General features: G+C 43.5%; 1 protein-coding gene across 3 annotated transcripts in view; it reads left to right on the top strand.

Annotated features, from left to right (window-relative positions):
• The first annotated feature begins 439 nt into the window (after positions 1–439).
• The window catches only part of NMT2 (N-myristoyltransferase 2), a 74,666-nt gene continuing 49,409 nt past the window's right edge, over positions 440–25,696 (top strand). For 2 of the 3 annotated variants that reach the window (XM_060659255.3, XM_060659258.3), the window contains exon 1: positions 440–666. In XM_060659255.3, coding sequence (XP_060515238.1) covers positions 557–666 — 110 coding nt within the window. In that variant the 5' untranslated portion in view covers positions 440–556. The remainder of the gene's footprint in view (positions 667–25,696) is intronic. The other variant, XM_060659256.3, reaches the window with a different exon arrangement.

Below are 25,696 nucleotides of genomic sequence, written 5' to 3'. Positions count from 1 at the left end.
CTCTGTTTTGACTTTGATTTTACCGTGTATTGGAAAGACAGTTACAAGAAATGGAATTGTATGTCTGCGTGTATGTATGCGTGGGGGAGGTTTCTAGAAATCAGGAGCCTCGGCACGCCTATTCTTGGGTTGAAGATCCCTGCAATGGTTAAACGCGCTTCCTAACCTGTAGAGGTGTCAAATCGCGGGGACCGCGTTCCGAAACGAAGACCCACGGATTTGGGAGTCTGCGTGTTGCGGCAGAGATGAGGGGAGGGCGGGCTCGGGGTCCAGGGGCTCGGCGCCCGCGCCCTCCCCGGGGCTCGCGACCACCCCGCGCCGCCTGTCTCCGCCTCGGCCCCTCCCCCCGCCCCAGGCGCCGCGAGGCGTGCCCACCCCTCCCCGCCCCCGCCGCGGTGGGCGGGCCCAGGCCGGGCGGGGCCGGTGGGCGCGGCGCCCCGGCTCCTGGCTCCGAGGAGACGGCGGGCGGCACTAGGGGGAGCTGCTGGCGACGCCGCCGCGCCGGCCCCCCACGCCCGCGGCCCCGAGCGCCGCCTCCCCAGCCCGCGCGGCCGCGATGGCGGAGGACAGCGAGTCTGCGGCCAGCCAGCAGAGCCTGGAGCTGGACGACCAGGACACGTGCGGGATAGACGGGGACAATGAGGAGGAGACGGAGCACGCCAAAGGGTAGGCGCGCGGGCGGCACGGGGCGCGGGGACAGCGCGCGGCGCGGGCTGCGCTCGGACGCCGGGTCCGGGGGCGCGGGCGGGGCCGGGGCCGCTCTGAGGGGGCGGGAGGTCCCCAGGCCCGCTGAGGTCCGGCTCCCGGGGGCTCGCGGGCGGCGCGGCGGAGGCGAGGCCCGGGGTGGGCGGGGAGGCGCGGGCCCCCCGTGCGGGGTCCGGCGACGCCGCTGTCACCTGCCGCGGGGCCGGCCGGCCCCTGCTCGTCCCCGCTGCCTCCTGAGCCCGGCCCCGGCCCGCGGGTGCGACGTGCGGTCCTGGCCGGTGTGCGACTCGGCGGGACCTAGGGGAGGCGCGGTCCCCGTCCCTTTGTGGCGGCCCCGTTTGTGGGAAGTCGTCCCTTTCCGTTCCTTGTCATCCTCTCCTTAAGTCCTTCTAGACCTTCCCACCCCTCCCCCAGCCGCCGCCACCTCCAGAAAAAAAAAAAAAAAAAAAAGAGGAGCTGATGGTGGGGGCAGTGTTTTGACATTTGCGCCGGGTCGGTTGCTCGCTGGAGGCGCGGAACTGCGGAAAGTTGTGCTTCGCGGCCGCTGCCCCCTCCCGCCCCGCGCGGAGAGCCCCCGCGGACGCGCGGGTTTGCCACTGCCCGGCGTGCCTGCAGAGCTCCGTAAAGCAGGTCCGGTCCGCTGATTTGGGTTCAGGCTTGGGGGCCAGCTCCCGCTGGTCTGAACAGATCCTGCTTGCAGAGCGGGTGTTTGATCTCCGAAGCCAGAGGCACCAAGGATTTTAGCACCCGATCAGGTTTCCTCTGATTCCTTTTCACTGGCCGGCTCCCCTTTCTCCCCCGCAGACTAGATTTGCTCTCGCTTTGGAGAAAAGATTGCTTCCGGTTAAGGGTATTGAAGTTCTGTTTTTAGAGTCTGGGAGGGGGGAGGCGGTCATTTTAAATAAGACTGGTGTCCTGAAAGGTGGTGTTTGCATTACCCTTTTACCCCGTCGGCTTCACACTGCGCTGGTACCGAGCACTTCCTGCCGCCCCTTGGATGTGAGATTTTGCAAACCGTGGTGACTGAAGAAGTGGGTCAGCTTGAAAACATGATAGGGAGGCCTTAGACACAGATGGCTTATTTATTCAGTTCATGGAGAGGATTCTTTCAGTGATTGACGATTTAAAGTGTAAAGCATTTGCATTCTGTTTAACGTCTGCTTGGAGATTTGTTTAAGAAAAGAACTTTTACTGAGCTTTTAATGTGTTAGAAAATATTAAAAGAGATCAAGAAAAAGAAAAGCTGACTAAATCTTTCTCCCATTTGCAAGTCGGTTTTTTTTTTTTTTTTTGTAATGAATTCTTGGGTGGCGCCTCCAAGTACCGAATGTTACAATTCAAGTCTAGAATTTCTTTTTTTAAGAGGAAAGGAAATTCTTACAGAAATCTGAGCCTGAGTTCTGTTTATGCAGTGATAGAAATGTGCCTGTGATAGCTAGCTAAATATAAATTCGCTTTTGAGACCATAGCGTTAGTGCTAGAATGGGCCCAGGTGCACGTGGGACGGGTTACCCCAATAACTTCAGCACCTGTCCATTATCTTTCTGAGGAGACCCTGGACTTTTCTCTTCTCTGCTGTAATTTCTGTTATTAAGTCTTTGGAAGGTTTCATCTGTACCTCCTTGCCTACACAGTCCAGAACGTCCATGCTACAGAGAGTTATTTATCTGTGCGTCCACTGATCTGGGAAGCCGTGGCTCCCTTGGCTGTGTGAATTTCCCGGATCGGCACCCAGAGGCATCTCTCTGTCCCCTTCAGAGGTTTTCAGCCTTGTACATCCACATAGCATATATTAGCACAGTTACTCGAAATGTAGAGATGCCCAGTAGACAAGTGTTTTAACCAAGAACGGGTAATACAACAGCTTCTAGTGGTAAGAGATTGATATAAAAGGATTTTTTTTGGTAGTCTGTTAAATGTGAGGACAGCAGTAAAAATTCATGTTGCTGGGCTTGTTGGATTGCTTTTTTGGGGGGTTTGAATTTCGATGGTGTGTGCCAGATTTGGGGGTATTCGTGTTTTATTTGACTTGTGTCCTGATGGTGTGGCTCAGTGAAACCTGGATTTTTTTCTTACATCGCTCCAGTTTGTAAATGTTAACATTTGAAAAGAGGTTTTCTCTGCTTGACCTCTTCCTTCTCTACCAGTTTAAATTAAATTACAAATAAGGAGCCTTTGGAGGAATGCGTAGGTAAACACTCTACTTTTTAATGATGAATTGTTGAAGCGGCGCCTGGCTGGCTCAGTCAGTAGAGCCTGCCACTCTTGATTTTGGGGTCTTGAGTACGAGCCCCACGTTGGGTGTAGAGATTACTTAAGAATGATGAATTATCGCTTTGAGGCCGCGAGGTATGGGTCAGTACACAAAGCAGTGATTTACTAAATACTATCCTGGTGGCCAGAAGGAATTAATTTCCTCCCACTATTGAGTATGCAGTTGACACTTGAACAACACTGGTTTGAAACGCACAGGTCCGGTTATACACGGATGTTTTTCCATAAATACAGCACACTATGCAAATATTTTGTCTCTTCCTTATGATGTTCATAATAACATTGTCTTTTTCCAGCTGGCTTAATTGCGAGAATACCGTATATAATATATATACAAAATAGGTGTTCATTGACTGCTCATGTTATCAGTGAGGCTTCTGGTCACCACTGTGTCGTTAGTAGTTAAGTTTTGGGGGAGTCAAATTTATACAAAGATTTCTGACAGCGTAGGCATTCAGAACCCTAACACCCCCGATGTTCAGGGGTCAGCTGTCATGTATTTACTGCTTGTTTTAGACATATTAGTTGCAACTAGAGCCTTAGATAAAAGGAAAATACCAAATTAGATTCTTTTGCACCAAAATGTCAACATTACTATGTATGCTTTTCTTCTTTCATTTTCATGGAATTTTCTTTATGGACTTAAAAGATCATTGCATTTTTGTGGATAATATTTCAAGCCCATGAATGAAATGTTTTATGCTCTGTGAAAAGACCAATAAAGGATTACCTAGATTGTTTAAATAACTCCCTTGTAACCTATGCCTCACAATTAGGGGAAGTAACCTTGTAAAGAGCATGGAGGGAACTTGAAAACTGTCAAGCAAATTGGAAGTTCTAAAGTAATTGTGTTTGTACTGTAATTTTCTTAGCAAAGACTTTCTAAGTAGATGAAATTTTACTTCAGTCCAGCTTTCTATGTGAATAATTAGAAAGGGTTCAGATGACTGAAGGTTTCTGTTCTACTGGGGTTGACTGTGCTACTAAAGAAGTTCCCTTTAGGGTGACTTCCCGTGCAGCTTTCCCAGGTGGGTTTGAGGTTAGGTAAATACTCATGGACCTTTAATACTTCTCTCCGTTTGATGCATAGGTGGTTTCTGTTACTTTCTTCGGAAGGGATTTGGGGAAACTTTGAGGACAGGGCAAATTTCACTATTTTCTCATTCTTGCCCTTTTTTTTTTTTTTTTTTTTTTTTTTTAGTTTATTTATTTTGAAAGAGAGAGGGTGCACACAGGAAGGGTAGAGAGGGAGAGAGAGAATCCTAAGCAGGCTCTGCACTGTCAGCACGGAGCTCGATGTGGGGCTCGAGCCTGCGAACTGCCATGAGATCATGACCTGAGCTGAAAGTTGGACGCTTCACCAATTGAGCCACCAGGCACCGCTGGTCCTTGCCCCATTTTATGCATCTTTTCCCCATTTGTAAAGTACACTGGGTGGTGGTAATTATCTCTTACTCGGCCTGCCACACCTCACATGAAGCATAGTTATTGGCCAGTGTTGGAGGCATTGTCACACAATTGGCCCCAAATAAAATTAGCGTTCAGGTCGGCAACAAAACCAAATCCCTTTTCTGGCTTTACCAACACAGATTTTCACAATGCAAAAAAAAAAAAAAAAAGGAAAGAGAAAAACATTTTCCTAGACAGATTGATGGCTTTTATCTCCTTCCCACCAAGAGCGTTTTCCTCAATATTCAGTGTGGTGGAATAGGAGGCAGCTACCAGGAATATTTACCTAGGGAGTAACATAAACATTTATGAATATGCCGTTGTTGGCAGATGAATGGCCAAATTATTCCCTGAGGTAGATATGAAATAGCTGTAGTATTTGAGGGTTATTCTGAGACATTTTTAAGACTTTTTTTTTTTTTTTTTTTTCTCCTTAGAAAAATGAAGGTCTGGTATTTGGTAAAGATTAAATCTTTGGATTGAACAAAGAACAAAGAACGTAACCTCTCTTCTCCCACACCCCATATAGGGGGGACATTGAAGTTATTCTCTGCACAGTATATTGTTCTTTCTGACTTTATCTGTGTATCATTGAGACCGGCTGTGGGAACTTCGTAGGATAATTCAAAGCTGCCCTTTCTGAAATCTGATCTGTTATCAACTGTGTAGATCTAAATGGAAAGGTGTGTTAACAGCTTATGCCCAACAACTCCCTCAATTCCAGTAACAGTCTGAAATCATCAAATGTCTGCTCTGACTTGCATCTGAAATGTGATATCACTTTGGGCTCAGAACAAACTTTTTCCAGAAGTTTACCTAAACTCTGGAAAATATCAAGGTATGGGACACACTCTTCATCATGCTGAAGTTGTTTGTTAACACAAGTGTCCACACTAAATATATAGGAGTTAAAGTCAGTTGCTTAGTTAACTCAGGGAGTGGAACCAAATTCTGTACCAAGTTCAAGAAAAAGTTGGTTGATTTTTTTTTTGTTGTTGTTCTTGTATTTGAAAATATGTTTCTGACTTTTATTCATTTTAAGAGTAAAATATGCAGTATTAAAAATTCAAGCAGGGGTGCCTGGGTGGCTCAGTTAGTTAAGTGTCCAACTCTTGATCTTAGCTCAGGTCTTGATCTCAGGGTCATGAGTTCAAGTCCCACTTTGGGCTCTGCAGTGGGTTTGAAGCCTACTTAAAAAAAATTCAAACAATAAAGTGTATAAAGAGTTGAAGGCGCCTGGTCATCTTATTTACTAGAGAAACCACTATTGACAGTTTAATCCACTAACATTGTAATGTATATTAAAAAGTGCATATTTAACATAAATGAGATCAAACTTTACATGGACTCATTTGTTACCTTGTGTTTTTCACTGACTATTAGTGTTGTCTGCTAGAACTTTCTGCAGTGATGGGAATGTCCAATAGCTGTCACTAGCCACCTGGAAGGTGGTTAGTGTGACTAAGGAACTGAATTTTAAATTTTATTTAATTTTAATTAATTTAAATTCAAATGGCCCTTTCTGTGGACAACTCAGATCATATCCTACTTTTGACTTCTTGAAGCTTCTCTGGTACTCAGAATATTTCTTTATTCTTCTGTTGTCTTTCCTGGATATTCGACATTTCTTCCTTCTAGCTCTATACCCTACTTTTCTTCGAAACTCTGAGAATGATCTTTAAGTTTTGAACAAGTATGTTTTTATCGGTATTTCTCTATCAATGTCAAAAATTAACCATTATCTAAAATATTCTACCAAGACAAAACGCGTAGGATATTTGACTTTTCTTTCCTTTACATGTTCTAGGTTTTGTTGGAATAGTCTGGAATTTTAATTCCATGTAGCTTTTTTACTTTTGCCCTTATATTCCATTAAAACTTTTTTAACTATTACATTATACTCACATCCATATTGTCAAAAACTTCTTAGACTTTCCTTTTTTGTTGCTTATCACTATTCCTTGTAAACCATACCTTCTTTTTTTGAGTACTTTTTCATTTTTTTTAAGTTTATTTATTTATTTTGAGAGAGACAGAGTGAGTGGGGAAGGGGCAGAGAGAGGGAGACAGAAGATCCAAAGCAGGCTCTCTGAGAGCCCCGTGCGAGGCTTGAACTCATGAACTGTGAAGAATATGACCTGAGCCGAAGTTGGACGCTCAACCAACTGGTCCATGCAGGTGCCCCTCATTTTTTTTTTTTTATTAGAGTATGCAGATGATATATTTTCTGAATTCTTGTATGTCTGGAGATGTCTTTCTTTTGTCCTCATGCATAAACCACAGTCTGGGCATGCGTGTAATTCTGTAATAATCATTTTTCTCCAAACTCCACAAACGCTTTATTATCATCTGGCATTTAGTGGCACAGATGTTATTTCTCTGCCAATCTGCTTCCCTTTCTTGTATAGGAAACCTTACTCTTTCTTTGTTTTGAATTGTTTTTAGTCTAGAAGTTTCTAGGATTTTTCCCCTATCTTTCTATAACCTGAGGGTTTCTGCATCCTTTTACATCCTAGAATCACACTTTTCTTTAATATCTGAACACAGTGGCTCAAGCTCAGACAGGATGATTGCGGTTTCTTAGAGCCTGAGGCTTTCACGGTCCTCAGCCTGCCCATCACTAGCTCCAAATGCTTTAGGCTCCTTTCCATTTTCTCCTCAGACCTTTGACCCTGGGTCACTTTGTTGTCTGTCATCCCCTGCCCCCAAGAACCACTAAGGTAAGGCTGTTGTGCACACCATTGACTGAGGGTTTTGTGAATAATGAGGGGGAGAGGTTTGATTATAGCGTAAGGGCAGAAAACAACGTATTCGCCATCAGACATCACTGTTCACCAAAGGGATTGATTTCCTGTCCTTGCCCGTCCCTGGGCCAGGGCTTCGCACATGTTCTTGGGGGTCCTCTCTCCCCGAGTGTGTTCTCTACATCTTCCCACCTTTGCCTCCTTCTTCAAGTTCAAGGTCTGGCTAAGGTTTCCACTGAAGGTGATAATCCCTGCCAGAGGCCCTACAGCCCTTCCTGCCGCAGTGAGATCTGTGGTCCTTTTCAGAAAAGGAGATCATAAACAAGGCTGACACCTCCAAACATGTCTGCAGAACATGAACGTGTGTCCACCTGTCTGCTCACCAGTAGGCTGGGCACGGACGCCGTGCTTGCAGGCTCTGATTTTTGCCGTATCTGGTGCACTGAACATACTGGCGGCCTAACAAAGATTTATCAAATGGATTCAGTGGTTCTTAATCCCCCTTGACAAATTAATTTCTAATTTAAAAAGTTTCCCCCTATGTGCATTAGGAATATGTGAAGGATTTTTTTTTTTCTCCTAATTCTCATTGAAAGGACTTGAGATGTAGAATTCTCTGTTGGGTTCTGTGCTACAGAGGATCCGGTGTGTAAAATAATTGCTAATTTTTTGAACTTCTGGTATGTTCTTACTTCGTGTATACATTTTTCTTGTTGAACCTTTGTAGCAACAGATGAGGAGAAGGGGGCTTTTCCAAGTTTATGTAACTTGTGCAGGCCACATTTCAGATTCAGATGTAGGTGTTGGGCCTCTTGCCATGTGACTGTAAACTCTGGCCTGTGCACTAAACTGCATGGACCGTAAATCAATAAAGTAGTGATTTGTTTGATAGTGTTTCACGCTTATCTCCCTGGAGGTCAGAGATTACCAACCTGAGCACCTCTTCAGTCACTTTTCTCAAGTGTAATGAGCACAGTAAATGTCAGTGAGTTTAAAAATAAATGAATGCATTTCCTCGTTTAAAAAAATTTTGCAGCTTGATTACAGAGAGCCCTCTTGAATTTCTCTTCAGGCCCGTTAAAGGACTAATTTTAATTACAGCATCAGTGTAATTTGCAGTGAGATCTTTTTTCTTCTCTTCCTGTTTCATGGCTATCTCCTCTCCCTTCTGGACCAAATTCTGTAGCTGCCCCCCCATGGCCTCCTGCAGGCCAGCATCCTTCCCCTGGTGCCCTCTGCCTCCCAGCACTGCGATGGGTCAAGCCTCCATAGTCAGTTTACTAGAAGAAGCAAAACGTGTTCGGGAGTCTGGTGTTGAGCAGCTCCCGTGGACAGCACTGCTGGAGGAATCCACTTGAGCCTGTTGGTTCCCTCTGGTTCACACTGGTTCCCAGCCCCACAGCCCGGCTGGTTTGACACTTGAGAGGGTAGTGCTTTTGTGGGTGTTTTGGGTTGCTGTAAGTTAGGAAGCTCTTCAAGCCACAGGAGAAGATCCAATGCACACATCACCCAGCAGGCATCCCAAACAGAGGTGGGATTTTAATTGTACAGTTTCTCTTTTGTGAGCACATTGTGTTTCTGTTACTGCGTCAAACACACACACACACACACACACACACACTGGGGAAATATGGGCTCCTTTATTCCCACGGCAGTGTTCACTCATGTTCAAGTTCATGTAGTACATTCCCAGAATGGTGGTGATTCAGTTAATATGATAATTGCCCATAATTTCTTCATTTGGTGTTTTTGGGGCATGGGGGAGGGATACTTGCTGTTTACTATCCTTTGGGTGTTGATTAACATTTTGTAGAAACTGAAGAAAAAAACCAATGAAAGAAGAGATTTTTTTTTTTTTTCCAAATGAAGTTCACAGGTTGCCTGGGTGGCTCAGTTGGACTCTTGGTTTTGGCTCAGGTCATGATCTCACGGTTTGTGAGTTCAAGCCCTGCGTTGGGCTCTGTGCTGACAGTGCAAAGCCTGCTTGGGATATTCTCTCTCTGTCTCTCTCAAAAATAAATAAACTTTGGAAAAAACTTGATTTTGCAAAAGCACATCGTTGTTGTTTTTTAAATTTTTTTTTAATGTTTATTTATTTTTGAGAGAGAGAGAGAGAGAGCATGAGCAGAGGAGGGGCAGAGAGATGGGGAGACACAGAATCTGAAGCAGGCTCCAGGCTCTGAGCTGTCAGCACAGGGCCCGTTGCGGGACTCAAACTCACAAACTGTGAGATCTTGACCTGAGCCGAGGTCGGACGTTCAACTGACTGAGCCACCCAGGTGCCCCATCATGTCGTTTTTAATAGAGAATGTCAGAATGTATCATTAGGCAAAAAGACAGTTCCTTGGTATATATCTTAAAAAATGTGAATCTACTCTTCTTGTCCTGGAAATTCCTGTCATTGGGTGTCCCGGGAACATCATAGCCCTCGCTGGGTCCTGTGACACGACTGGCCGCTCCATTTTACGACTCGGTGGAGACTCATCATCGTTCACTCAGTCTGCTCTTGGGCTCTCGGTCCGCGGCTGCTAGGGGGCCCCTTCTCCCGAGTCAGCTCTGTCTCCTTCCTGCCGCCCGGAGTGTTTCCGTCCTCCCTGCCGCCGGCCGCGGTGTGTGTGATGGGAAGTCACAGGTGAACCCAGCAGACGTCCTGGGGCTGGCAGAGGACAAAGTAGAGGGAGCCTGGCCCCTCTTGTCACAGAACGTCCTTGTGGGGCACACGGAGACTCCCGAGAGAGAAGTGAGCTTCTGTGCCGGATGCTCTGGGATTTGGGACGTTACCCGACACAGCCCGACCCGTGTGGTAACAAATACAACGTTGGTGTATTAGCTGTGGCTCCGTATCCACCTTAATTTGTTAAATTAAAGAATATTTTGAATAGGTTGTTGAGCGTATGGTTGCGAGATCCAAGAGGCACAAAAGGGTGTCCCGTGGAAAGGGAGTCTCGCTCTCCCAGCACTGAGTGTCCCCCTTCAGGAGCAGCTGCTGTTGCCGGCCGGTGGCCTGTCCTTGCGATGGCGTATGCCGGTCCCACATACACAGGGACACGGGTGTGCGTGTGCAGATGGTGCTTACACGTGCCTGTGCAGATGGTGGCGAGCCGGACCGCTGCCGCACCTCGGTTTTCCACGTCACGGTGTATCTCTGAAATACGGATATCGGAGCACATAGACCAAGCTCTTTTTTAATTGTTTGAAACAATATTTTTTAAGTTTATTTATTTTCTTTTTTTTAATTTTTTTTTTTTCAACGTTTTTTATTTATTTTTGGGACAGAGAGAGACAGAGCATGAACGGGGGAGGGGCAGAGAGAGAGGGAGACACAGAATCGGAAACAGGCTCCAGGCTCCGAGCCATCAGCCCAGAGCCTGACGCGGGGCTCGAACTCACGGACCGCGAGATCGTGACCTGGCTGAAGTCGGACGCTTAACCGACTGCGCCACCCAGGCGCCCCAAGTTTATTTATTTTCAAGAGAGACAGAGAGAGAGCGAGCGCGATCAGGGAGGGGCAGAGAGAGAGGGAGACACAGAATCTGAAAGGGGCTCCAGGCTCCGGGCTGTCAGCACAGAGCCCGACGCGGGGCTCGAACTCACGGACCGCGAGATCGTGACCTGAGCCGAAGTCGGACACTCAACTGACAGAGCCACCCACGCAGGCACCCTGACCAACCTCTTTTTTTTGAAAGGCTGTATGGGGGCACCTGGGTGTCTCAGTCGGTGAAGCGTCCGAGTTCAGCTCAGGTCACGATCTCACGGTCCGTGAATTCGAGCCCCGCGTCAGGCTCTATGCTGACGGCTCGGGGCCTGGAGCCTGCTTATGATTCTGTGTGTGTCTCTCTCTCTCTGCCCCTCCCCCGTTCATGCTCTGTCTTTCTCTGTCTCAAAAATAAATAAACGTTAAAAAAAATTTTTTTTTAAAAAGGCTGTATGTTGGGGGCACCTGGGTGGCTCAGGGTGGCTCAGTCAGTGTGTCCAACTCTTGAATTCGGCTCGGGTCATGATCCCAGGGTCCTGCTGAGCATGGAGCCTTCTCAGGATTCCCTCTCACTTTCTTTCTCTCTCCCCTCCCCTTTCTGCTCCCTTCCTCTGCTCCTCTCCCCCGCCCGCATGCTCACTCTCTCTAAGAAAGAAAGAAAGAAAGAAAGAAAGAAAGAAAGAAAGAAAGAAAGACAGGGAAGCTAAAAAGTTGAATGTTGTATCAATCTGTCCCCTGTGAATAGATCATGAGGTTGTTTCTGTTTTTTTTTTTTTTTTTTTTGTGCCAGTAAGCAGTGCTGAAATTAATATCTTTGTATGTATATCACTTCTCTAAAATATTTCTTTTTTTTTTAAATTTTTTTTTAATGTTTTTTTTATTTCTGAGGCAGAGAGAGACAGCGCCTGAGTCGGGGAGGGGCAGAGAGAGAGGGAGACACAGAATCAGAAGCAGGCTCCAGGCTCTGAGCTGTCAGCACCAAGCCTGACGTGGGGCTCGAACTCACAAACCGTGAGATCATGACCTGAGCCGAAGTCGGTCACTCAACCGACTGAGCCACCCAGGCGCCCCTCCAAAATATTTCTTAATGAATATTTTAGTGTCTTTTTTAGCTAACAAGCATTAGAGAGGCCGTGTGGCATATTGAAATTAGTATTAAACCAGAAATCAAGAAACTTCTGTCACTAAGCCTCAATTTAATTTGTCTGAGCTCTGGGGTGCCTCTGTGCTTTTAAAAAATTTCCTTGTCTCTTTCCTCTACCAGCCCAAAGTGGACTGTGACCTTTAGCTCCCTTCTGGATTGGGGATGGCATAGCCCTCTGTGCTTGAGAACTCCCAAGTTCACTTTTGTGATTCCAGGTGATGGCCTCACCTATTGCTATGGCAGCTGCATCACTCCTCAGACACGGGTTTTCTCTCCACAGCCATGTAGATCTTGCCCCTCACTTCTTCATAGGATTTTTCTGGGGGAAGAGAGCAAAATATTTTGCCACACTCTGTAACTACAAGGATTTCATGTACGTATGGAATGTTTCTGTAATGAGAGATTTGATGAGGTCCGCGATCAGCATTAGGATACAGAAAAGAGGTAGAAAACAAAACTGTGTGGGGCGCCTGGGTGGCCTAGTCCGTTAAGCATCCAACTTCAGCTCAGGTCATGATCTCGCAGTTTACAAGTTCGAGCCCCGCGTCAGGCTCTGTGCTGACAGCTCAGAGCTTGGAGCCTGCTTTCAGATTCTCTGTCTCCCTCTCTCTTTCTGCCCCTCTCCTGCTTGCACTCTCTCAGTCTCTCTCTCAAGAATAAATAAACATTAAAAAATTGAAAAAGAAAAAGAAACTGATATGTAAAGGAATTTAGAAATAGGAATATCATTTGAAAAGCACACTGATATATTAACTTTACTGATGCATTAATATTAAATATAATAATGCTAATACAATATGGCAATGACTCTCAGCCAGGAACAAGATTTCTTTATGGCTTGTTAACTATATCTGCCTCTGAAAGGCCCAGAAATGGGAAAAGTCATGTAAGTAGGAGCTGCTGTATATCAGTTATTCTTTTTTAAATTTTTCTATTTTTAATTTTTTTATGAGAGAGAGAGAGGCAGGGTGTGAGGCAGGGAGAGGGCAGGGAGGGGCAGAGAGAGGGAGTCACAGATCAGAAGCAGGCTCCGGACTCTGAGCTGTCGGCACAGAGTCCTACGTGGGGCTCGAACTCACGAACCGTGAGATCATGACCTGAGCTGAAGTCAGGTGCTCAACTGACTGAGCCACCCAGGCGCCCCATATCAGTTATTCTTTCAGAAAAATACCGTGAGCATGAGTGAGAGAAGGTCATAGGAAATAGGTAATTTTTCACTAAGTTGGACTATCTTGAGGGATACACTCTGCCGACTACCTCATGCCTTTTAAAAATTTTTTTCCACTTATGTTCATCATTTCATCTTTAGGAACAGTTTTGGCCAAGAGACAAAGAGGTAAGCATTTGAGAAATTTGTTTGTTGAGGGGCACCTGGGTGGCTCAGTGGGTTAAGCATCCAACTCTTGATTTCAGCTCAGGTCATTACATGGTTTGTGAGTTCGAGTCCTGCATCTGGCTCTGTGCTGACAACGCAGATTCTCTCTCCCTTTTTCTCTGCTCCCCCACCCAAAATAAATAAATAAAAACTTTAAAAACAAAAAGAAATTTGTTGAATAGGTGAACAATTTGTACTTTGTCTTTTAATTTATGCAATAAGCTTAAAGATATATTTAAAAATTTCATTTTACATTTTAAATATTTCTTCCCTTACTCTGATTTTGGACTGTCTGCAGACAGGCCTTAACTTCACAAACTGTAAATCACACTAGACTAGTTTCTTGCTAATGCATGTTGGTAAAATTTTATTATAATTCACATTAACTCTTACCAGAATTGGGTTTTATAGGAAGTAGGCACCAGAATTGTTTGATAATAAGGAAATGATTATGGCCAGAGAACGCTAATGAGGACACATTTTCCCACATTTACATTATGGTAAGAGTTGAAAGACTAAAAAATTTGGAAGCAAGCAGATATGTCAAAAAGGGGGATTGTTTAGCAAACGGTAGACCAGGAGCGAGCAAAGGAGTCATCCAGCTGCTTCTACCCCAACTGGGCCTGGGTTGAATCTAGGGCTTACTGAAGTCACTGCCCTCCTCCTAACACCTGCGTAAACATTGACATTGTTGGCCGGTCCCACTGTGACCTCTACCCAGCTGCAGCCCCCTTGGCTGACCTTTATAATGATCTCTGACCTTCACTGGCCATAAACTTGGGGGGGCATCTCTGAGCCCTGAGCCTTCCAAAGGCAGGTCCGTGATTTACTGCTTGATTGGAGATAACGCCGCTTTGGAGAGCCTCGGACATATATTTCCTGCATCAGCCCCATGAGGAGAAGGAATGTGCTGAAAAAGGCACGAAGCCACCTAACTGATGAGGTGGCTGAAATCTTCAGGTCAGGCGATAACACAGCCACTTGATGGCAGCTGGAAGGGTGGTCGCTCTGGACTGAGTGTTACACTCGGGAAGAAAAAGGGTAAAGGAGTCATTCTTGGAACTGCACGAATGAGCCGCTGACCAGAACAGACTGACTCTTGAATCTGAACCGTGGGTCAAATCCATTATTGAACTGGGTGGCCACATGATCAACATTGGAGATGGCTGTCCCGATCCAGCATGAGGAGAGGCTTGAGGCCAGCGCACCCAAAGGATTTGACTCTACCTCGGCCGACTTCCCACAGCTGCGGGTGCGAATTCTCCTCTGTCTGCAGGGCACTGCTAAGCACCTGTGGGTTACTTGTACCGTTCCTAACCTGCATCCAAACCTCCTCATGCATTGTCCCCTGCAGTGCCTTTCCATCTAGGCATGGGATTTGGCATCCTGAACATAACGTACACACAGCACTAAACATCTGTTATAATTCATTGAAAAACCAAGAGGCTGATAAAAAATGTTCAAAGATCACGAATAGGCAGTTGACAAACGAAGACCTAAATATTGCCAGTGTATATCTAAAAAGATGTTCAGCCAGCGGAGATGCATGGAGGAGAGGCGTTATGGTGTAGTAATTGCGTGGGCTCTGGAGCCCAGACCGGCTGGACTCGCGACCTGGCCCTTCTTCTTGCAATTTTCATCAGGTTCCTTCATCTCTTTGGATTTCAGTTTCCTCTTCTGTAAGACGAGAAGATCAGAATAATAGCACTTGCCTTACAAGTTGTGACTGTGCACAAGGTTGACATCTGTGAGGTGTGTGGTTAGCACAGCACCTGGCACGGTGAGTGCCCCACAGAGCTGCTGCCGTGGCTGGTGGGGGCGAGGATGGCAGCCAGCGCTAGATTGTTCTCCAGAGTGGCTTTGTCCGTTCACGTTTCACCAGTGGTTATACGGGCGTTCCTTTACCTCCCATCCTTCTGACATTGTTAGACTTGCAAATGTTAAACAAATCAGCAGATGAAGAGTAGAATCTGAGGCGGTTTTGTTTTCATGTTCCTTCCTGCCAAGGAGGTGGATGGAGCATCTTGTTATGACTTTTTTGGTGGTTAGAGATTCCTCTTTTGTGAAGGGCTTACTCACAGCCCATTCTTCTGTCAGTCTTTTGTCTCTTTCTTACTGATTTTTTAAATTGATTTCTCATTCACACAGCAAATATTTATTGAGGATCTTTTGTATGTCAGACACTCCTTTAGGCGCCAAAAATACAAAGGGAAATGCTGTTTTGTGCATCCTATGCACTAGTTAGAGGAAGAATAATAAATACATAGCACAATTTTAGCTACCGGTAAGTTACGAGAAGAGGTAAAGCAGGGCAATCATAAAGATAGTTAACACTGAGTGATTTCTATGTGCCATCTACCATACTAAGTTCGTACATGTATTAATTCGTTTTCTTCTTGCAATTCTTCCTGTCTGTTCAAAACTCCATCCTTTTACGGCTGTGGAAACTGAAGCACAGACAGGTTAAGTAATATATTCCAAGTCACACAGCTAGAAAGTAGTGGAGCCAGAATTAAGAACCAGGTGGTCAGACCCCTAGCTAGTGCCTGCAATCCTAGCCTGGATGTTGTGTTTTCTCTCTGCTGTGCTGGAGAGAAAATGGGAAGGCCAAAAGAGCTTTTTTTTTAAAAAATTTTTTTTTTTTTTCAACGTTTTTATTTATTTTTGGGACAGAGAGAGACAGAGCATGAACGGGGGAGGGGCAGAGAGAGAGGGAGACACAGAATCGGAAACAGGCTCCAGGCTCCGAGCCATCAGCCCAGAGCCCGACGCGGGGCTCGAACTCACAGACCGCGAGATCGTGACCTGGCTGAAGTCGGACGCTTAACCGACTGCGCCACCCAGGCGCCCCCCAAAAGAGCTTTTTGTGGATTCTGACCATTGGTAGTATTTTATCATGTGCCTTATGAATATCTTGCCTCGTTATGTAGTTTAACATTTTTATTTATAATGGGTTGGCCACAAAATATTTAACTCCGACGTAGTCAAGTTATTGCCTTTTATTTGTGGTTTGTTTTTTTGAGTCCTTGCGTAAGGAATGATTTCCTTCACTGATGTTAGGAAGCTGTTATCTTATTCTTTCAGTTTTTCATTCAACAGGTGTTTACTCGAGCACCTACTATATTCCAGACACCATCCTAGGCCCTGGGTGGATGTTAACTACACTGACAAATATCACCGCCTTCAGTTTTAAAGTTATATTTTCTAACTTTGGGCTTTAACTCATTTAACATTTATTTATTTTTTTGAAGTATATTTCTTTTGAGAGAAAGAGAGAGAGCGAGCGCAGGGGAGGGGCAGAGAGAGAGAAGAAGAGAGAAAATCCCAGGCAGGCTCCGTGCTGTCAGCGCAGAGCCTGATGCGGGGCTCAGTCCCGCAAACCACGAGACCGTGATCTGAGCTGAAATCAAGAGTCAGATGGTTAACTGACAGAGCCAACCAAGCACCCCTAAAATTTATTTTTGTAGTTTGTGGGAAGTAGAAAACTAATTTTAGTTTTCTCCACAAAGGAAGTCAGTTTTCCTGATACTATTTACTGAAAGTTCATTTCTTCTTCAGTTGTTGGTGATGTGATCATTGTCATATAGCAGGTTCCTGTACATCATGGGTTGTTACTGGTCTGCCTCTGCTATTTCATTGATCTCTTTGTCTGTTATTGAGCTCTGTGGTATTTTTTAAATGTTTCCTTTGTAAAGGCATTGTGATTATTTTTTTTCAGTGATTATATTTATTTCCTTTTTATTGAAGAATACTTCACATGCAACATAACGAGTCAATATTTAAGTACATTACAAAATGGTCACCACAGTAAATCTAGTCACCATCTGTCACCATATAAAGTTGTTACGATATAATTGACTATGTTCCCTGTGCTGTACATTACATCCCCATGCCTTATGTATAACTGGAAGATTGTACCTCTTAATCCCCTTTCCCTATTTTGGCCATCCCCCTACCTACTTCCTCTTTGTCAACCATCAGTTTATTCTCTGTATCTATGCATCTGTTTCTGTTTTATTTGTTCATTTGTTTTGTTTTTTAGATTCCACATATAAAACGTACAGAACTTGTCTTTCTCTGTCTGACTTCTTTCACTTAATGTAATACCCTCTAGGTCCATCTGCCCTGTCACAAATGGCAAGATTTCATCCTTTTTTATGGCTGAGTAATAATCCATGGAGTGTATGTATCTGTGTGTGTAATGTGTGTGTGTGTGTGTGTGTGTGTGTGTGTGTGTGTGTGTGTATGGTCACTTCCATATCTTGGCTATGATATATAAAATGCTACAGTAAACATAGGGGTGCAGATATCTTTCTGAATTAGTGGTGGTTTGGTGTTTTTTGTTTGTTTGTTTTTTGTTTTTTTTTTTGGATAAATACCTAGAAATGGAATTAGCAGATCATATGGTAGTTTTATTTTTAACTTTTTGAGAAAACCCCATACTCTTTTCCACATTGGCTTCACCAATTTACATTCCCACCAACAGTGCATGAGGGTTCCCTTTTCTCCACATCCTCATCAACACTTGTTATTTCTTATCTTTTTAAGAATAGCCCCTCAGACAGGTGTGAGGTGATACCTCACTGTGGTTCTGATTTGCATTTTCCTAACGAAGAGTGATGTTGAGCATCTTTTCATGTGTCTGTTGGCCATCTGGATGTCTTCTTTGGAGAAATGTCTATTCAGGTCCTCTGCCCATTTTTTAAATTGGATTATTTTTATTATATTGAGTTGTATGAGTTCTTTATATATTTTAACATATTTATATATTAACCCCTTCTCAGCTCTATCATTTGTGAATATCTTCTCCCATTCAGTAGGTTGCCTTTTGTTGATGGTTTTCTTTGCTGTGCAAAAGCTTTTCAAGTTTGATATAGTTCCATTTGTTTAGTTTTGCTTTAGTTAGCCTTGCCTGAGGAGAGAGATCAAAAAATGATGTTGTTAGGACCAGTGTCAAAGAGCTTACTGCCTGTGTTTTCTTCTGGGAGTTTTGTGGTTTCTGGTCTTCTATTTATGTCTTTAATTCACTTCTAGTTTATTTTCGTATTTTGTATTTCATATATGGTGTAAGAAAGTGGTACAGTTTTGTTCTTTTGCATGTAGCTATCCAGTTTTTCCCAATACCATTTATTGAAGAAACTGTCTTTTCTTCATTGTATTTTCTTGCCTCCTTAGTGGTAGATTAATTGACCATAAAAGCCTGGGCTTATTTCTGGGCTCTTTATTCTGTTCCTTGATCTCTGTATCTGTTTTTGTGCCAATGCCATACTGTAGTGATACAGTAGTTTTATAGTATAATTTGAAATCCAGGAGTGTGAATCCTGCAGCTTTGTTCTTTCTTGAGGTTGCTTTGGATATTTGGGGTCTTTTGTGGTTCCTACAAATTCTAGGAGTATTTGTTCTAGTTCTGTGAAAAATGCCATTGGTATTTTGACAGGGATTGCATTGAATCTACAGATGCTTTGGGCAGTATGGACATTTTAACAATATTAATTCTTCTAACCCATGAGCATGGTATATCTTTTTTATTTATGTGTATCCTCTTCAATCTCTTTCATTAATGCCTTATAGTTTTTAGAGTATAGATCTTTTACCTCCTTGGTTAAATTTATTACTAGGTATTTTATTCTTTCTGGTGCAATTGCAAGTGAGATTGTTTTCTTAATTTCTCTTTTTCATAGTTTCTGGTGTACAGAAATGCAGCATTTCTTCTGTATGTTAATTTTGTACCCTGGAACATTACCAAATTCATTTATTAGTTGTATTAGCTTTGGAGCGGAGACTAAGGTTTTTTATGTATAGTATAATGTTATCTATAAATAATGACAGTTTTACTTCTTCCTTTCCGATTTGCATCCTTCTAATTTTTTTTCCTCACCTAATTACCGTGACTAGGATTCCAGTACTATATTGAATAAAAGTGGTAAGAGTGGGCCTCCTTGTCTTGTTCTTGATCTTGAAGGAAAAGTTTCTCTCAACTTTTTTCACTGTTGAGTGTGATATTAGCTGTGGGTTTATCATATATAGTCTTTGCTATGTTGAGATAAATTCTCTCTGTACCCACTTTATTGAGTTTTTATACTAAATATGTGTTGCATTTTGTCAAATGCTCTTTCTGTATCTGTTGAGATGGTCAAATGATTTCTTATTCTTTGTTTTGTTAATGTGCTGTATCACATTGAATCGATTTGTGAATATTGAACCATCCTTGCATCCCAGGAATAAATCTCACTTGATCATTCTGCATGATCCTTTTAATGGATTGTTGAATTCAGTTTGCTAATATTTTATCGAGGATTTTTGCCTCTGTCTCTATCAGGGATATTGGCCTGTAATTTTCTGTTTTTGTATTGTGTATGTTTGGTTTTGGTATCAGGGTAATGCTGGCATCATAGAATGAGCTTGGAAGCATTCCTTCCCTCCTCTTAGTTTTTGGAGTAGTTTTAGAACAGATATTAACTCTTCTTTAAATGTTTGGTAGAATTCACCGGTGACACTGTCTGGTCCTGGAAGTTTGTTTTTCAGAGTTTTTGATTACTGACTCAATTTCATTACTAATAATGGATCTGTTCAGATTTTCTATTTCTTCTTGATTGAGCCGTGGAAGATTGTTCTTTGGAATTTATCCATTTCTTCTATGTTGTCCAATTGATATATAATTGTTCATAGTAGTCTTTTATGACTCTTTGTATTTCTGTTGTATCAATTATAACTTCGTTCATTTTGTATTTATTTCAGTCCTCTCTTTTTCTTTTTTTTTAAATGTTTATTTTTGAGAGAGAGAGACAGAGACAGCATGAGTTGGGGGGTGGGGGGCAGAGAGTGGGAGACACAGAAACCACAGCAGGCTCCAGGTTCTTGGCTGTCAGCACAGAGTCTGCACGGGGCTCAAACTCAGAACCGCGAGATCATGACCTGAGCCAAAGTCAGACACTTAACTCACTGAGCCACGCAGGTACCCCGAGTCCTCTTTTTTTCTAGATCAGTCTTTCCAGAGGTTTATCTTTTCAAAGAATGAGTTCTTAGTTTCACTAACCCTTTCTTTGTTATTTTAGTGTCTAATTAATTTATTTCTACTCTGATCTTTATTATTTCCTCCTTTCTAACTTAGGGTTTTGTTTGTTCTTCTTTTTCTAGTTCCTTTAGGTGTAAGATTAGATTGTTTATTCGAGATTTTTCTTCTTTCTTGAAAAGGACTTGTATTACTCTAAACTTCCCTCTTAAACATGCTTTTGCTACGTCCCATGGATTTTGGAGTATTGTGTTTTCATTTTCATTTATCTCAAGGCATTTAAAAAAATTTCTTCTTTGTTGTTTTTTGTTGTTATTGCTGACCCATTGGTTGTTCAGTAGCATGTTATTTTGTCTCTGCATGTATGTGGTTTTTTGTGTGTGTGTGTTTGGTTTTTGTTTTATTTTTTTTCCAGTTTTCTCCTGGTAGTTGGTCTCCAGTTTTAGACTGTTGTGGTTGGAAAAGATGCTTGATATGGTTTGAATCTTCTTAAATTTACTGAGACTTGTTTGTGGCCTAGCAGCCTGTATCTCTCCTAGAGAGCATCCCACATATACTTGAGAAGAAATATGTATTCTGCTGTTTTTGGATGGAAGACTCTGTGTATATCTGTTAAGTCCATCTGGTCTAACATGTGGTTTAAGGCCACTGTTTCCTTATTAGTTTTCTGTCTGGATGATCTAAGTGGGATGTAAAGTCCCCTACGATTAATGTATTACTGGCAGTTTCTCCCTATTTATTAACACCTGCTTTGTGTATTTCGATGCTCCATTGTTGGATGCATAGATATTTACAAATGTTAAATCTTTTGTTGGATTGCTCCTTTTATCATTATGTAATGCCCTCCCTTGTCTCATGATATAGACTTTGTTTTAAAGTATATTCTGTCTGGGGCACCTGGGGGGGCTCAGTCAGTCATGCAACTGACTCTCAATTCTGGCTTAGGTCATGATCTCGCAGTTCACGAGATTGAGTCCTACATCGGGCTCTGTGCTGATATCCCTACTTGGGATATTCTCTGTCTCTGTCTCTGTCTCTCTCTCTCTCTCTCTCTCTCTCTGTCTCTTCCCCGCTTATGCTGTCTCTCTCTCTTTCTCAAAATAAATGAATAAACATTTTTTAAGAATTTAAAGTATATTCTGTCTGATATCTGTTGCTACCCCAGCTTTATTTTTGTTTCTATTTGCATGGACTGTCTTTAACTATCCCTTCACTTTTGGTCTGTGTGTGCTTTTAGGTCTGAAGTGAGTCTCATGTAGGCAGCATGCAGATGGGTCTGTTTGTTTGTTTGTTTGTTTATTTTCCATTCAGTCACCCTGTGTCTTTTTTCCTGGAGCATTTAGTCCATTTACATTTCAAGTAATTATCAATAGGGGTATATTTATTGCTGTTTTGTTTACTGTTTGCTGGTTGTTTTTGTAGTTCTTTGTTCTCTTCTTTGTGGTTTTTCTTTAGTGTTATGTTTGGAATTCTTTTCTCTTTATTTTTTGGATATTTATTACAGGTTTTTGGTTAGTGGTTACTGTGAAGTTCATATATAACAACCTATGTGCATAGCAGTCTATTTTAAGTTGGTGTTTGTTTAAGTTCACATGCATTCTATATTTTAACGCCCTCGCCACCCCCTTTTATGTGTTCGGTGCCATATTTTGTATCTTTTTATTTTGTGTGTTTCTTAAGTAATTCTTGTAGATTTAATTGATTTTTTTGCTTTTGTCTCCTAATCTTCAGACTACTTTGTGAGTGATTGGCCTCCGCTACCTTCTGGGTTGCATATCCTACTATAAGCTTTCCTTTAGCAGTGAGATTTTTTTCTAATTATGGCTTTTTCATTTTTACTTAAAGCAGTCCCTTTAATATTTCTTGTAAAGCTATTTACTGTGGGTGAACTGCTTTAGCTTTTGCTTCTCTGGGAAACCCTTTATCTCCCCTTTAGTTCTGAATGATAATCTTGCTGGATAGAGTGTTCTTGGTTTAAGTTTTTTTCCTTTCAGCATTTTGACTATATCATGACACTTCTCTCTGGCCTGCAAAGTTTATGTCAAAAAATCAGCTTGTGGTCTTATGGGGGTTCCTTTATATGTAACTAGTTGATTTTCTCTTGATGCTTTTAAGATTCTCTCTTTAATTTTTGGCATTTTAATTATAATGTGTCTTATTGTGGATCTCTTTGGGTTTATCTTTTTTCAAACTCTCTGTGCTTCCTGGACCTGGATGTCTGTTTCCTTTACCAGGTTGGGGAAATTTTCACCTGTTATTTTTCAGGTGAGTATTCTGCCCCTTTCTCTTTCTTTTCTCCTTCTGGAACCCCTATAATGTGAATGTTAACATGCTTGATGTTGATGTCCTAGAGGTTCCTTAAACTATCTTAATTTTTTAAAATTCTTTTTTCTTTTTGTTGTTCAGTTTGGGTGATTTCCATTACCCAGGCTTCCAGATCGCTGATCTGTTCTGTGTCCCCCAATCTGCTGTTGATTCCTGCTAGTGTGTTTTTCATTTCAGTTAATTGTATTCTTCGGCTCTGACTGGTTCTTTCTTATATTTTCTATGTTTTTGTTGACGTTCTCACTGTATTCACCCATTGTTCTCTCAAGTCCATTGGGCATCTTTATAACCATTACTTGGAACTCTTTCAGGAAGAATGCTTACTTCCATTTCATTTAGTTCTTTTTTGAGGCCTTGTCTTTTTCTTCTGTTTGGAACATATTATTCTGTATCTTAATTTTGCCTGACTCTGGGGGCGCCTGGGTGGCTCAGTTGGTTAAGCATCCAACTTCAGCTCAGGTCATGATCTCACGGTTCATGAGTTTGAGCCCCGCATCAGGCTCTGTGCTGACAGCTCGGAGCCTGGAGCCTGGTTCAGAATCTGTGAACCCCCTTCTCTCTGTCCCCTCCCCAGCTCATGCTCTGTCTCTGTCTCTCAAAAAATAAACGTTAAAAAAAATTTTATTTTTAATTTTGCCTAACTCTGTGTTTGTTTCTGTGTATGAGGTAATTCAACTATGTCTCTTGGTCTTGAAAGAATGTCCTTTCATAGGAGATGTCCTGTGGGGTCTAGAAGCTCGGTCCCCCTCACCACCGGAGCCAGCTGCTCCAGGTGTGTTCTGTGTGTGGGCTGCATGTGCCCCTCTGTTGTGGCCAGGCCTCCATTGCAGGGGGCTTGCTGCTGGGCAGGGCTGGCCTGCAGCCTGGGACTGCTGCAGGTACGCTAGGGATAGCAGCCTCTGGGCTGCGGGGTTTGAGGAGGAATGGGATTGTGCAGGGCTCTTAGCAGAACATGCCTCCTGGCCTTAGCAGTCCACAGGAACAGTTTCAAAATGGCGCCTGCTAGTGCCAGGGTCAGCAGAGCTGAATGGGGCAGCAAAATGGCTAATACCAGTGGAGGGGCCCAGCTGCCTCCTGCCTACCTTGGAAGCCCTCAAGATTAGTAAATGAGTCTCCTTTACCTATAATCTATGCACTTTTCATTCTAGAGCCTTTGTACTCATTTCCAGGTCTAGTGAGTCTATGCGTAAGCCCTCTAAGAGTGGGTTTTTCTTTCCCTAAAGTTGTATAGTTTTCCTGAATTTACTCCCTATTGGTTTTCAAAGCCAGGTATTAAAAAAAAATTTTTTTTAACGTTTATTTATTTTTGAGAGACAGAGTGCCAGCAGGGGAGGGGCAGAGAGAGGGGGAGACAAAGAATCTGAAGCAGGCCCCAGGCTCTGAGCTGTCACCAGAGCCCCATGTGGGACTCAGACCAACAAACTACGAGATCGTGACCTGAGCCGAAGTCAGACGCTTACCTGACTGAGTCACCCAAGTGCTCCTCAAAGCCAAGGGTTTTAGGGGCTTCTTGCTCCCGTGCAGGATCTAAGTGTTGGCATGCCTGGTTTGGAGCTCAAATCTCTTGTTCCTTAGAGAAAATTTTCTTACTGTTAAGACCCCTTCTGACTGTGGAGCTCCATGGCTGGGGGTGTGGGGTTTTTTCCCCCTTACTGAGACCGTATCTCTACCCCTTCTACCCATCTTCGTGCCATCGCTGTTGTGGTGGGTTCTCTGTCCAGTTTCTAGGTCTCCTTCTGTATGTAGATGAAGATTTGTTGTGTCAGTGGGACTCCTCCTGGGCTCCGTATCTTCTTATGCTGCCATCTTGAGTCCTTTTCCAGAGCCTTTGTTCTTGACCGTCTTAGGCATTGTAATTATTATAGATGATTTAGAAAATGCATGAAAGTACAACCAAGCATACCGATAATCCCATCATTTTCTGTGCAGAAATAGTAAATCAAGGGGAAGAATTTATAAAATAACTAAAATATCAAACTACTAATGGTTTTTGCGGGGAGGAGCTCAGTGATTTCTAGTGGAATCCTGTGAAACCTAAAATTGTTATTTCGGGGATTCACAAAGCCTAAATTAGTTCCTTTGATGTCTTTCTTAAAATTAATGTATCAGTTATGATAGGCTAAACTGCTATGTCAACTAGACCCTATTGTGTAATTCGCTCCGTGCAACCGAAGTTTCCTTATTCCCGTGACAGCCGCGGGCAGGTGTTCAGATGGGCGGCAAGAAGAGTCTCCTTCGTTCTGCCAGCCAGAGCCTAGAATTCTGCCATCACATGGCTCTCCCATCCTCTGTTGTCTCATCCTACACCCACGTCCCATCAGCACGTGGGAAGGGAGAACACCCAAGGGGGTCTCTGGGCCAGCAGGGAGGGGCGGAACCCCCCTCCCACTCCCATCCCACTGGCCAGAACTTAGTCACATGGCCATACCTGCCTGTGAGTGAGCTGCGAGATGTAGTCTGGTTGTGAGCTTGAGAGGAGGCAAGATGGATCTTGTGGTTCGCTAGCAACCTCTGCCTCACTTGTTTCTCCTGGAGCATCTGCAGAGCGTTTGCGTGGCCGTATTGCCCTGTTCATTCCAGTAAGTCCTGTCTGTGGAATCCTTGAAGATTTCCTTGAAGAGACTTGGCTGGCTATGCTTATGAAATATGTGCCATTTCTATGGCCGAGAAGGAGTTTATTGGTTTACCTCTTAAGGATAAATGGGGTTTGAACATGGCAAGGATTCTCTGTAGGCACAGACGGAAGTAGCTGTCCTTCCTGCAGTAAGAAAACGGAGAGGCTATTCTTTGTGAACCTTTTGTATGAATTCTTGGGGACCCAGGAAGCGCAGCTTCTGTTCTTTAAGAACCAAGAGATCTTTATATATTGTTTTTAATTGAAAAAAAAAATGTCTTATTTATTTTTTGAGACAGAGAGTGTGAGCAGGGGAGGAGCAGAGGGAGAGGAGGACAGAGGATCCAAGGCCGGTCTCCATGCTGACAAGCTGTCAGTGAGGAGCCCGATGCAGGGCTCGAACTCATGAATCGTGAGATCGCGACTTGAGCCGAAGTTGGACGCTCAACCAACTGAGCCACCCACGTGCCCCAGAACCGAGAGATCTTTATAAAAGGGCTGTGTGAGTTCCATGGCTAAACTGTGGGTCAGTGGTCACTCTCAAGCCCTGAGAGTCTGAGTCCGTTTTTCTTCATTGGA

Source organism: Panthera onca, chromosome B4, assembly GCF_046562875.1.
Source record: "Panthera onca isolate mPanOnc1 chromosome B4, mPanOnc1 haplotype 2, whole genome shotgun sequence".
NCBI lineage: Eukaryota > Metazoa > Chordata > Mammalia > Carnivora > Felidae > Panthera > Panthera onca.
This window is presented reverse-complemented; position numbering and strand designations above follow the sequence as displayed.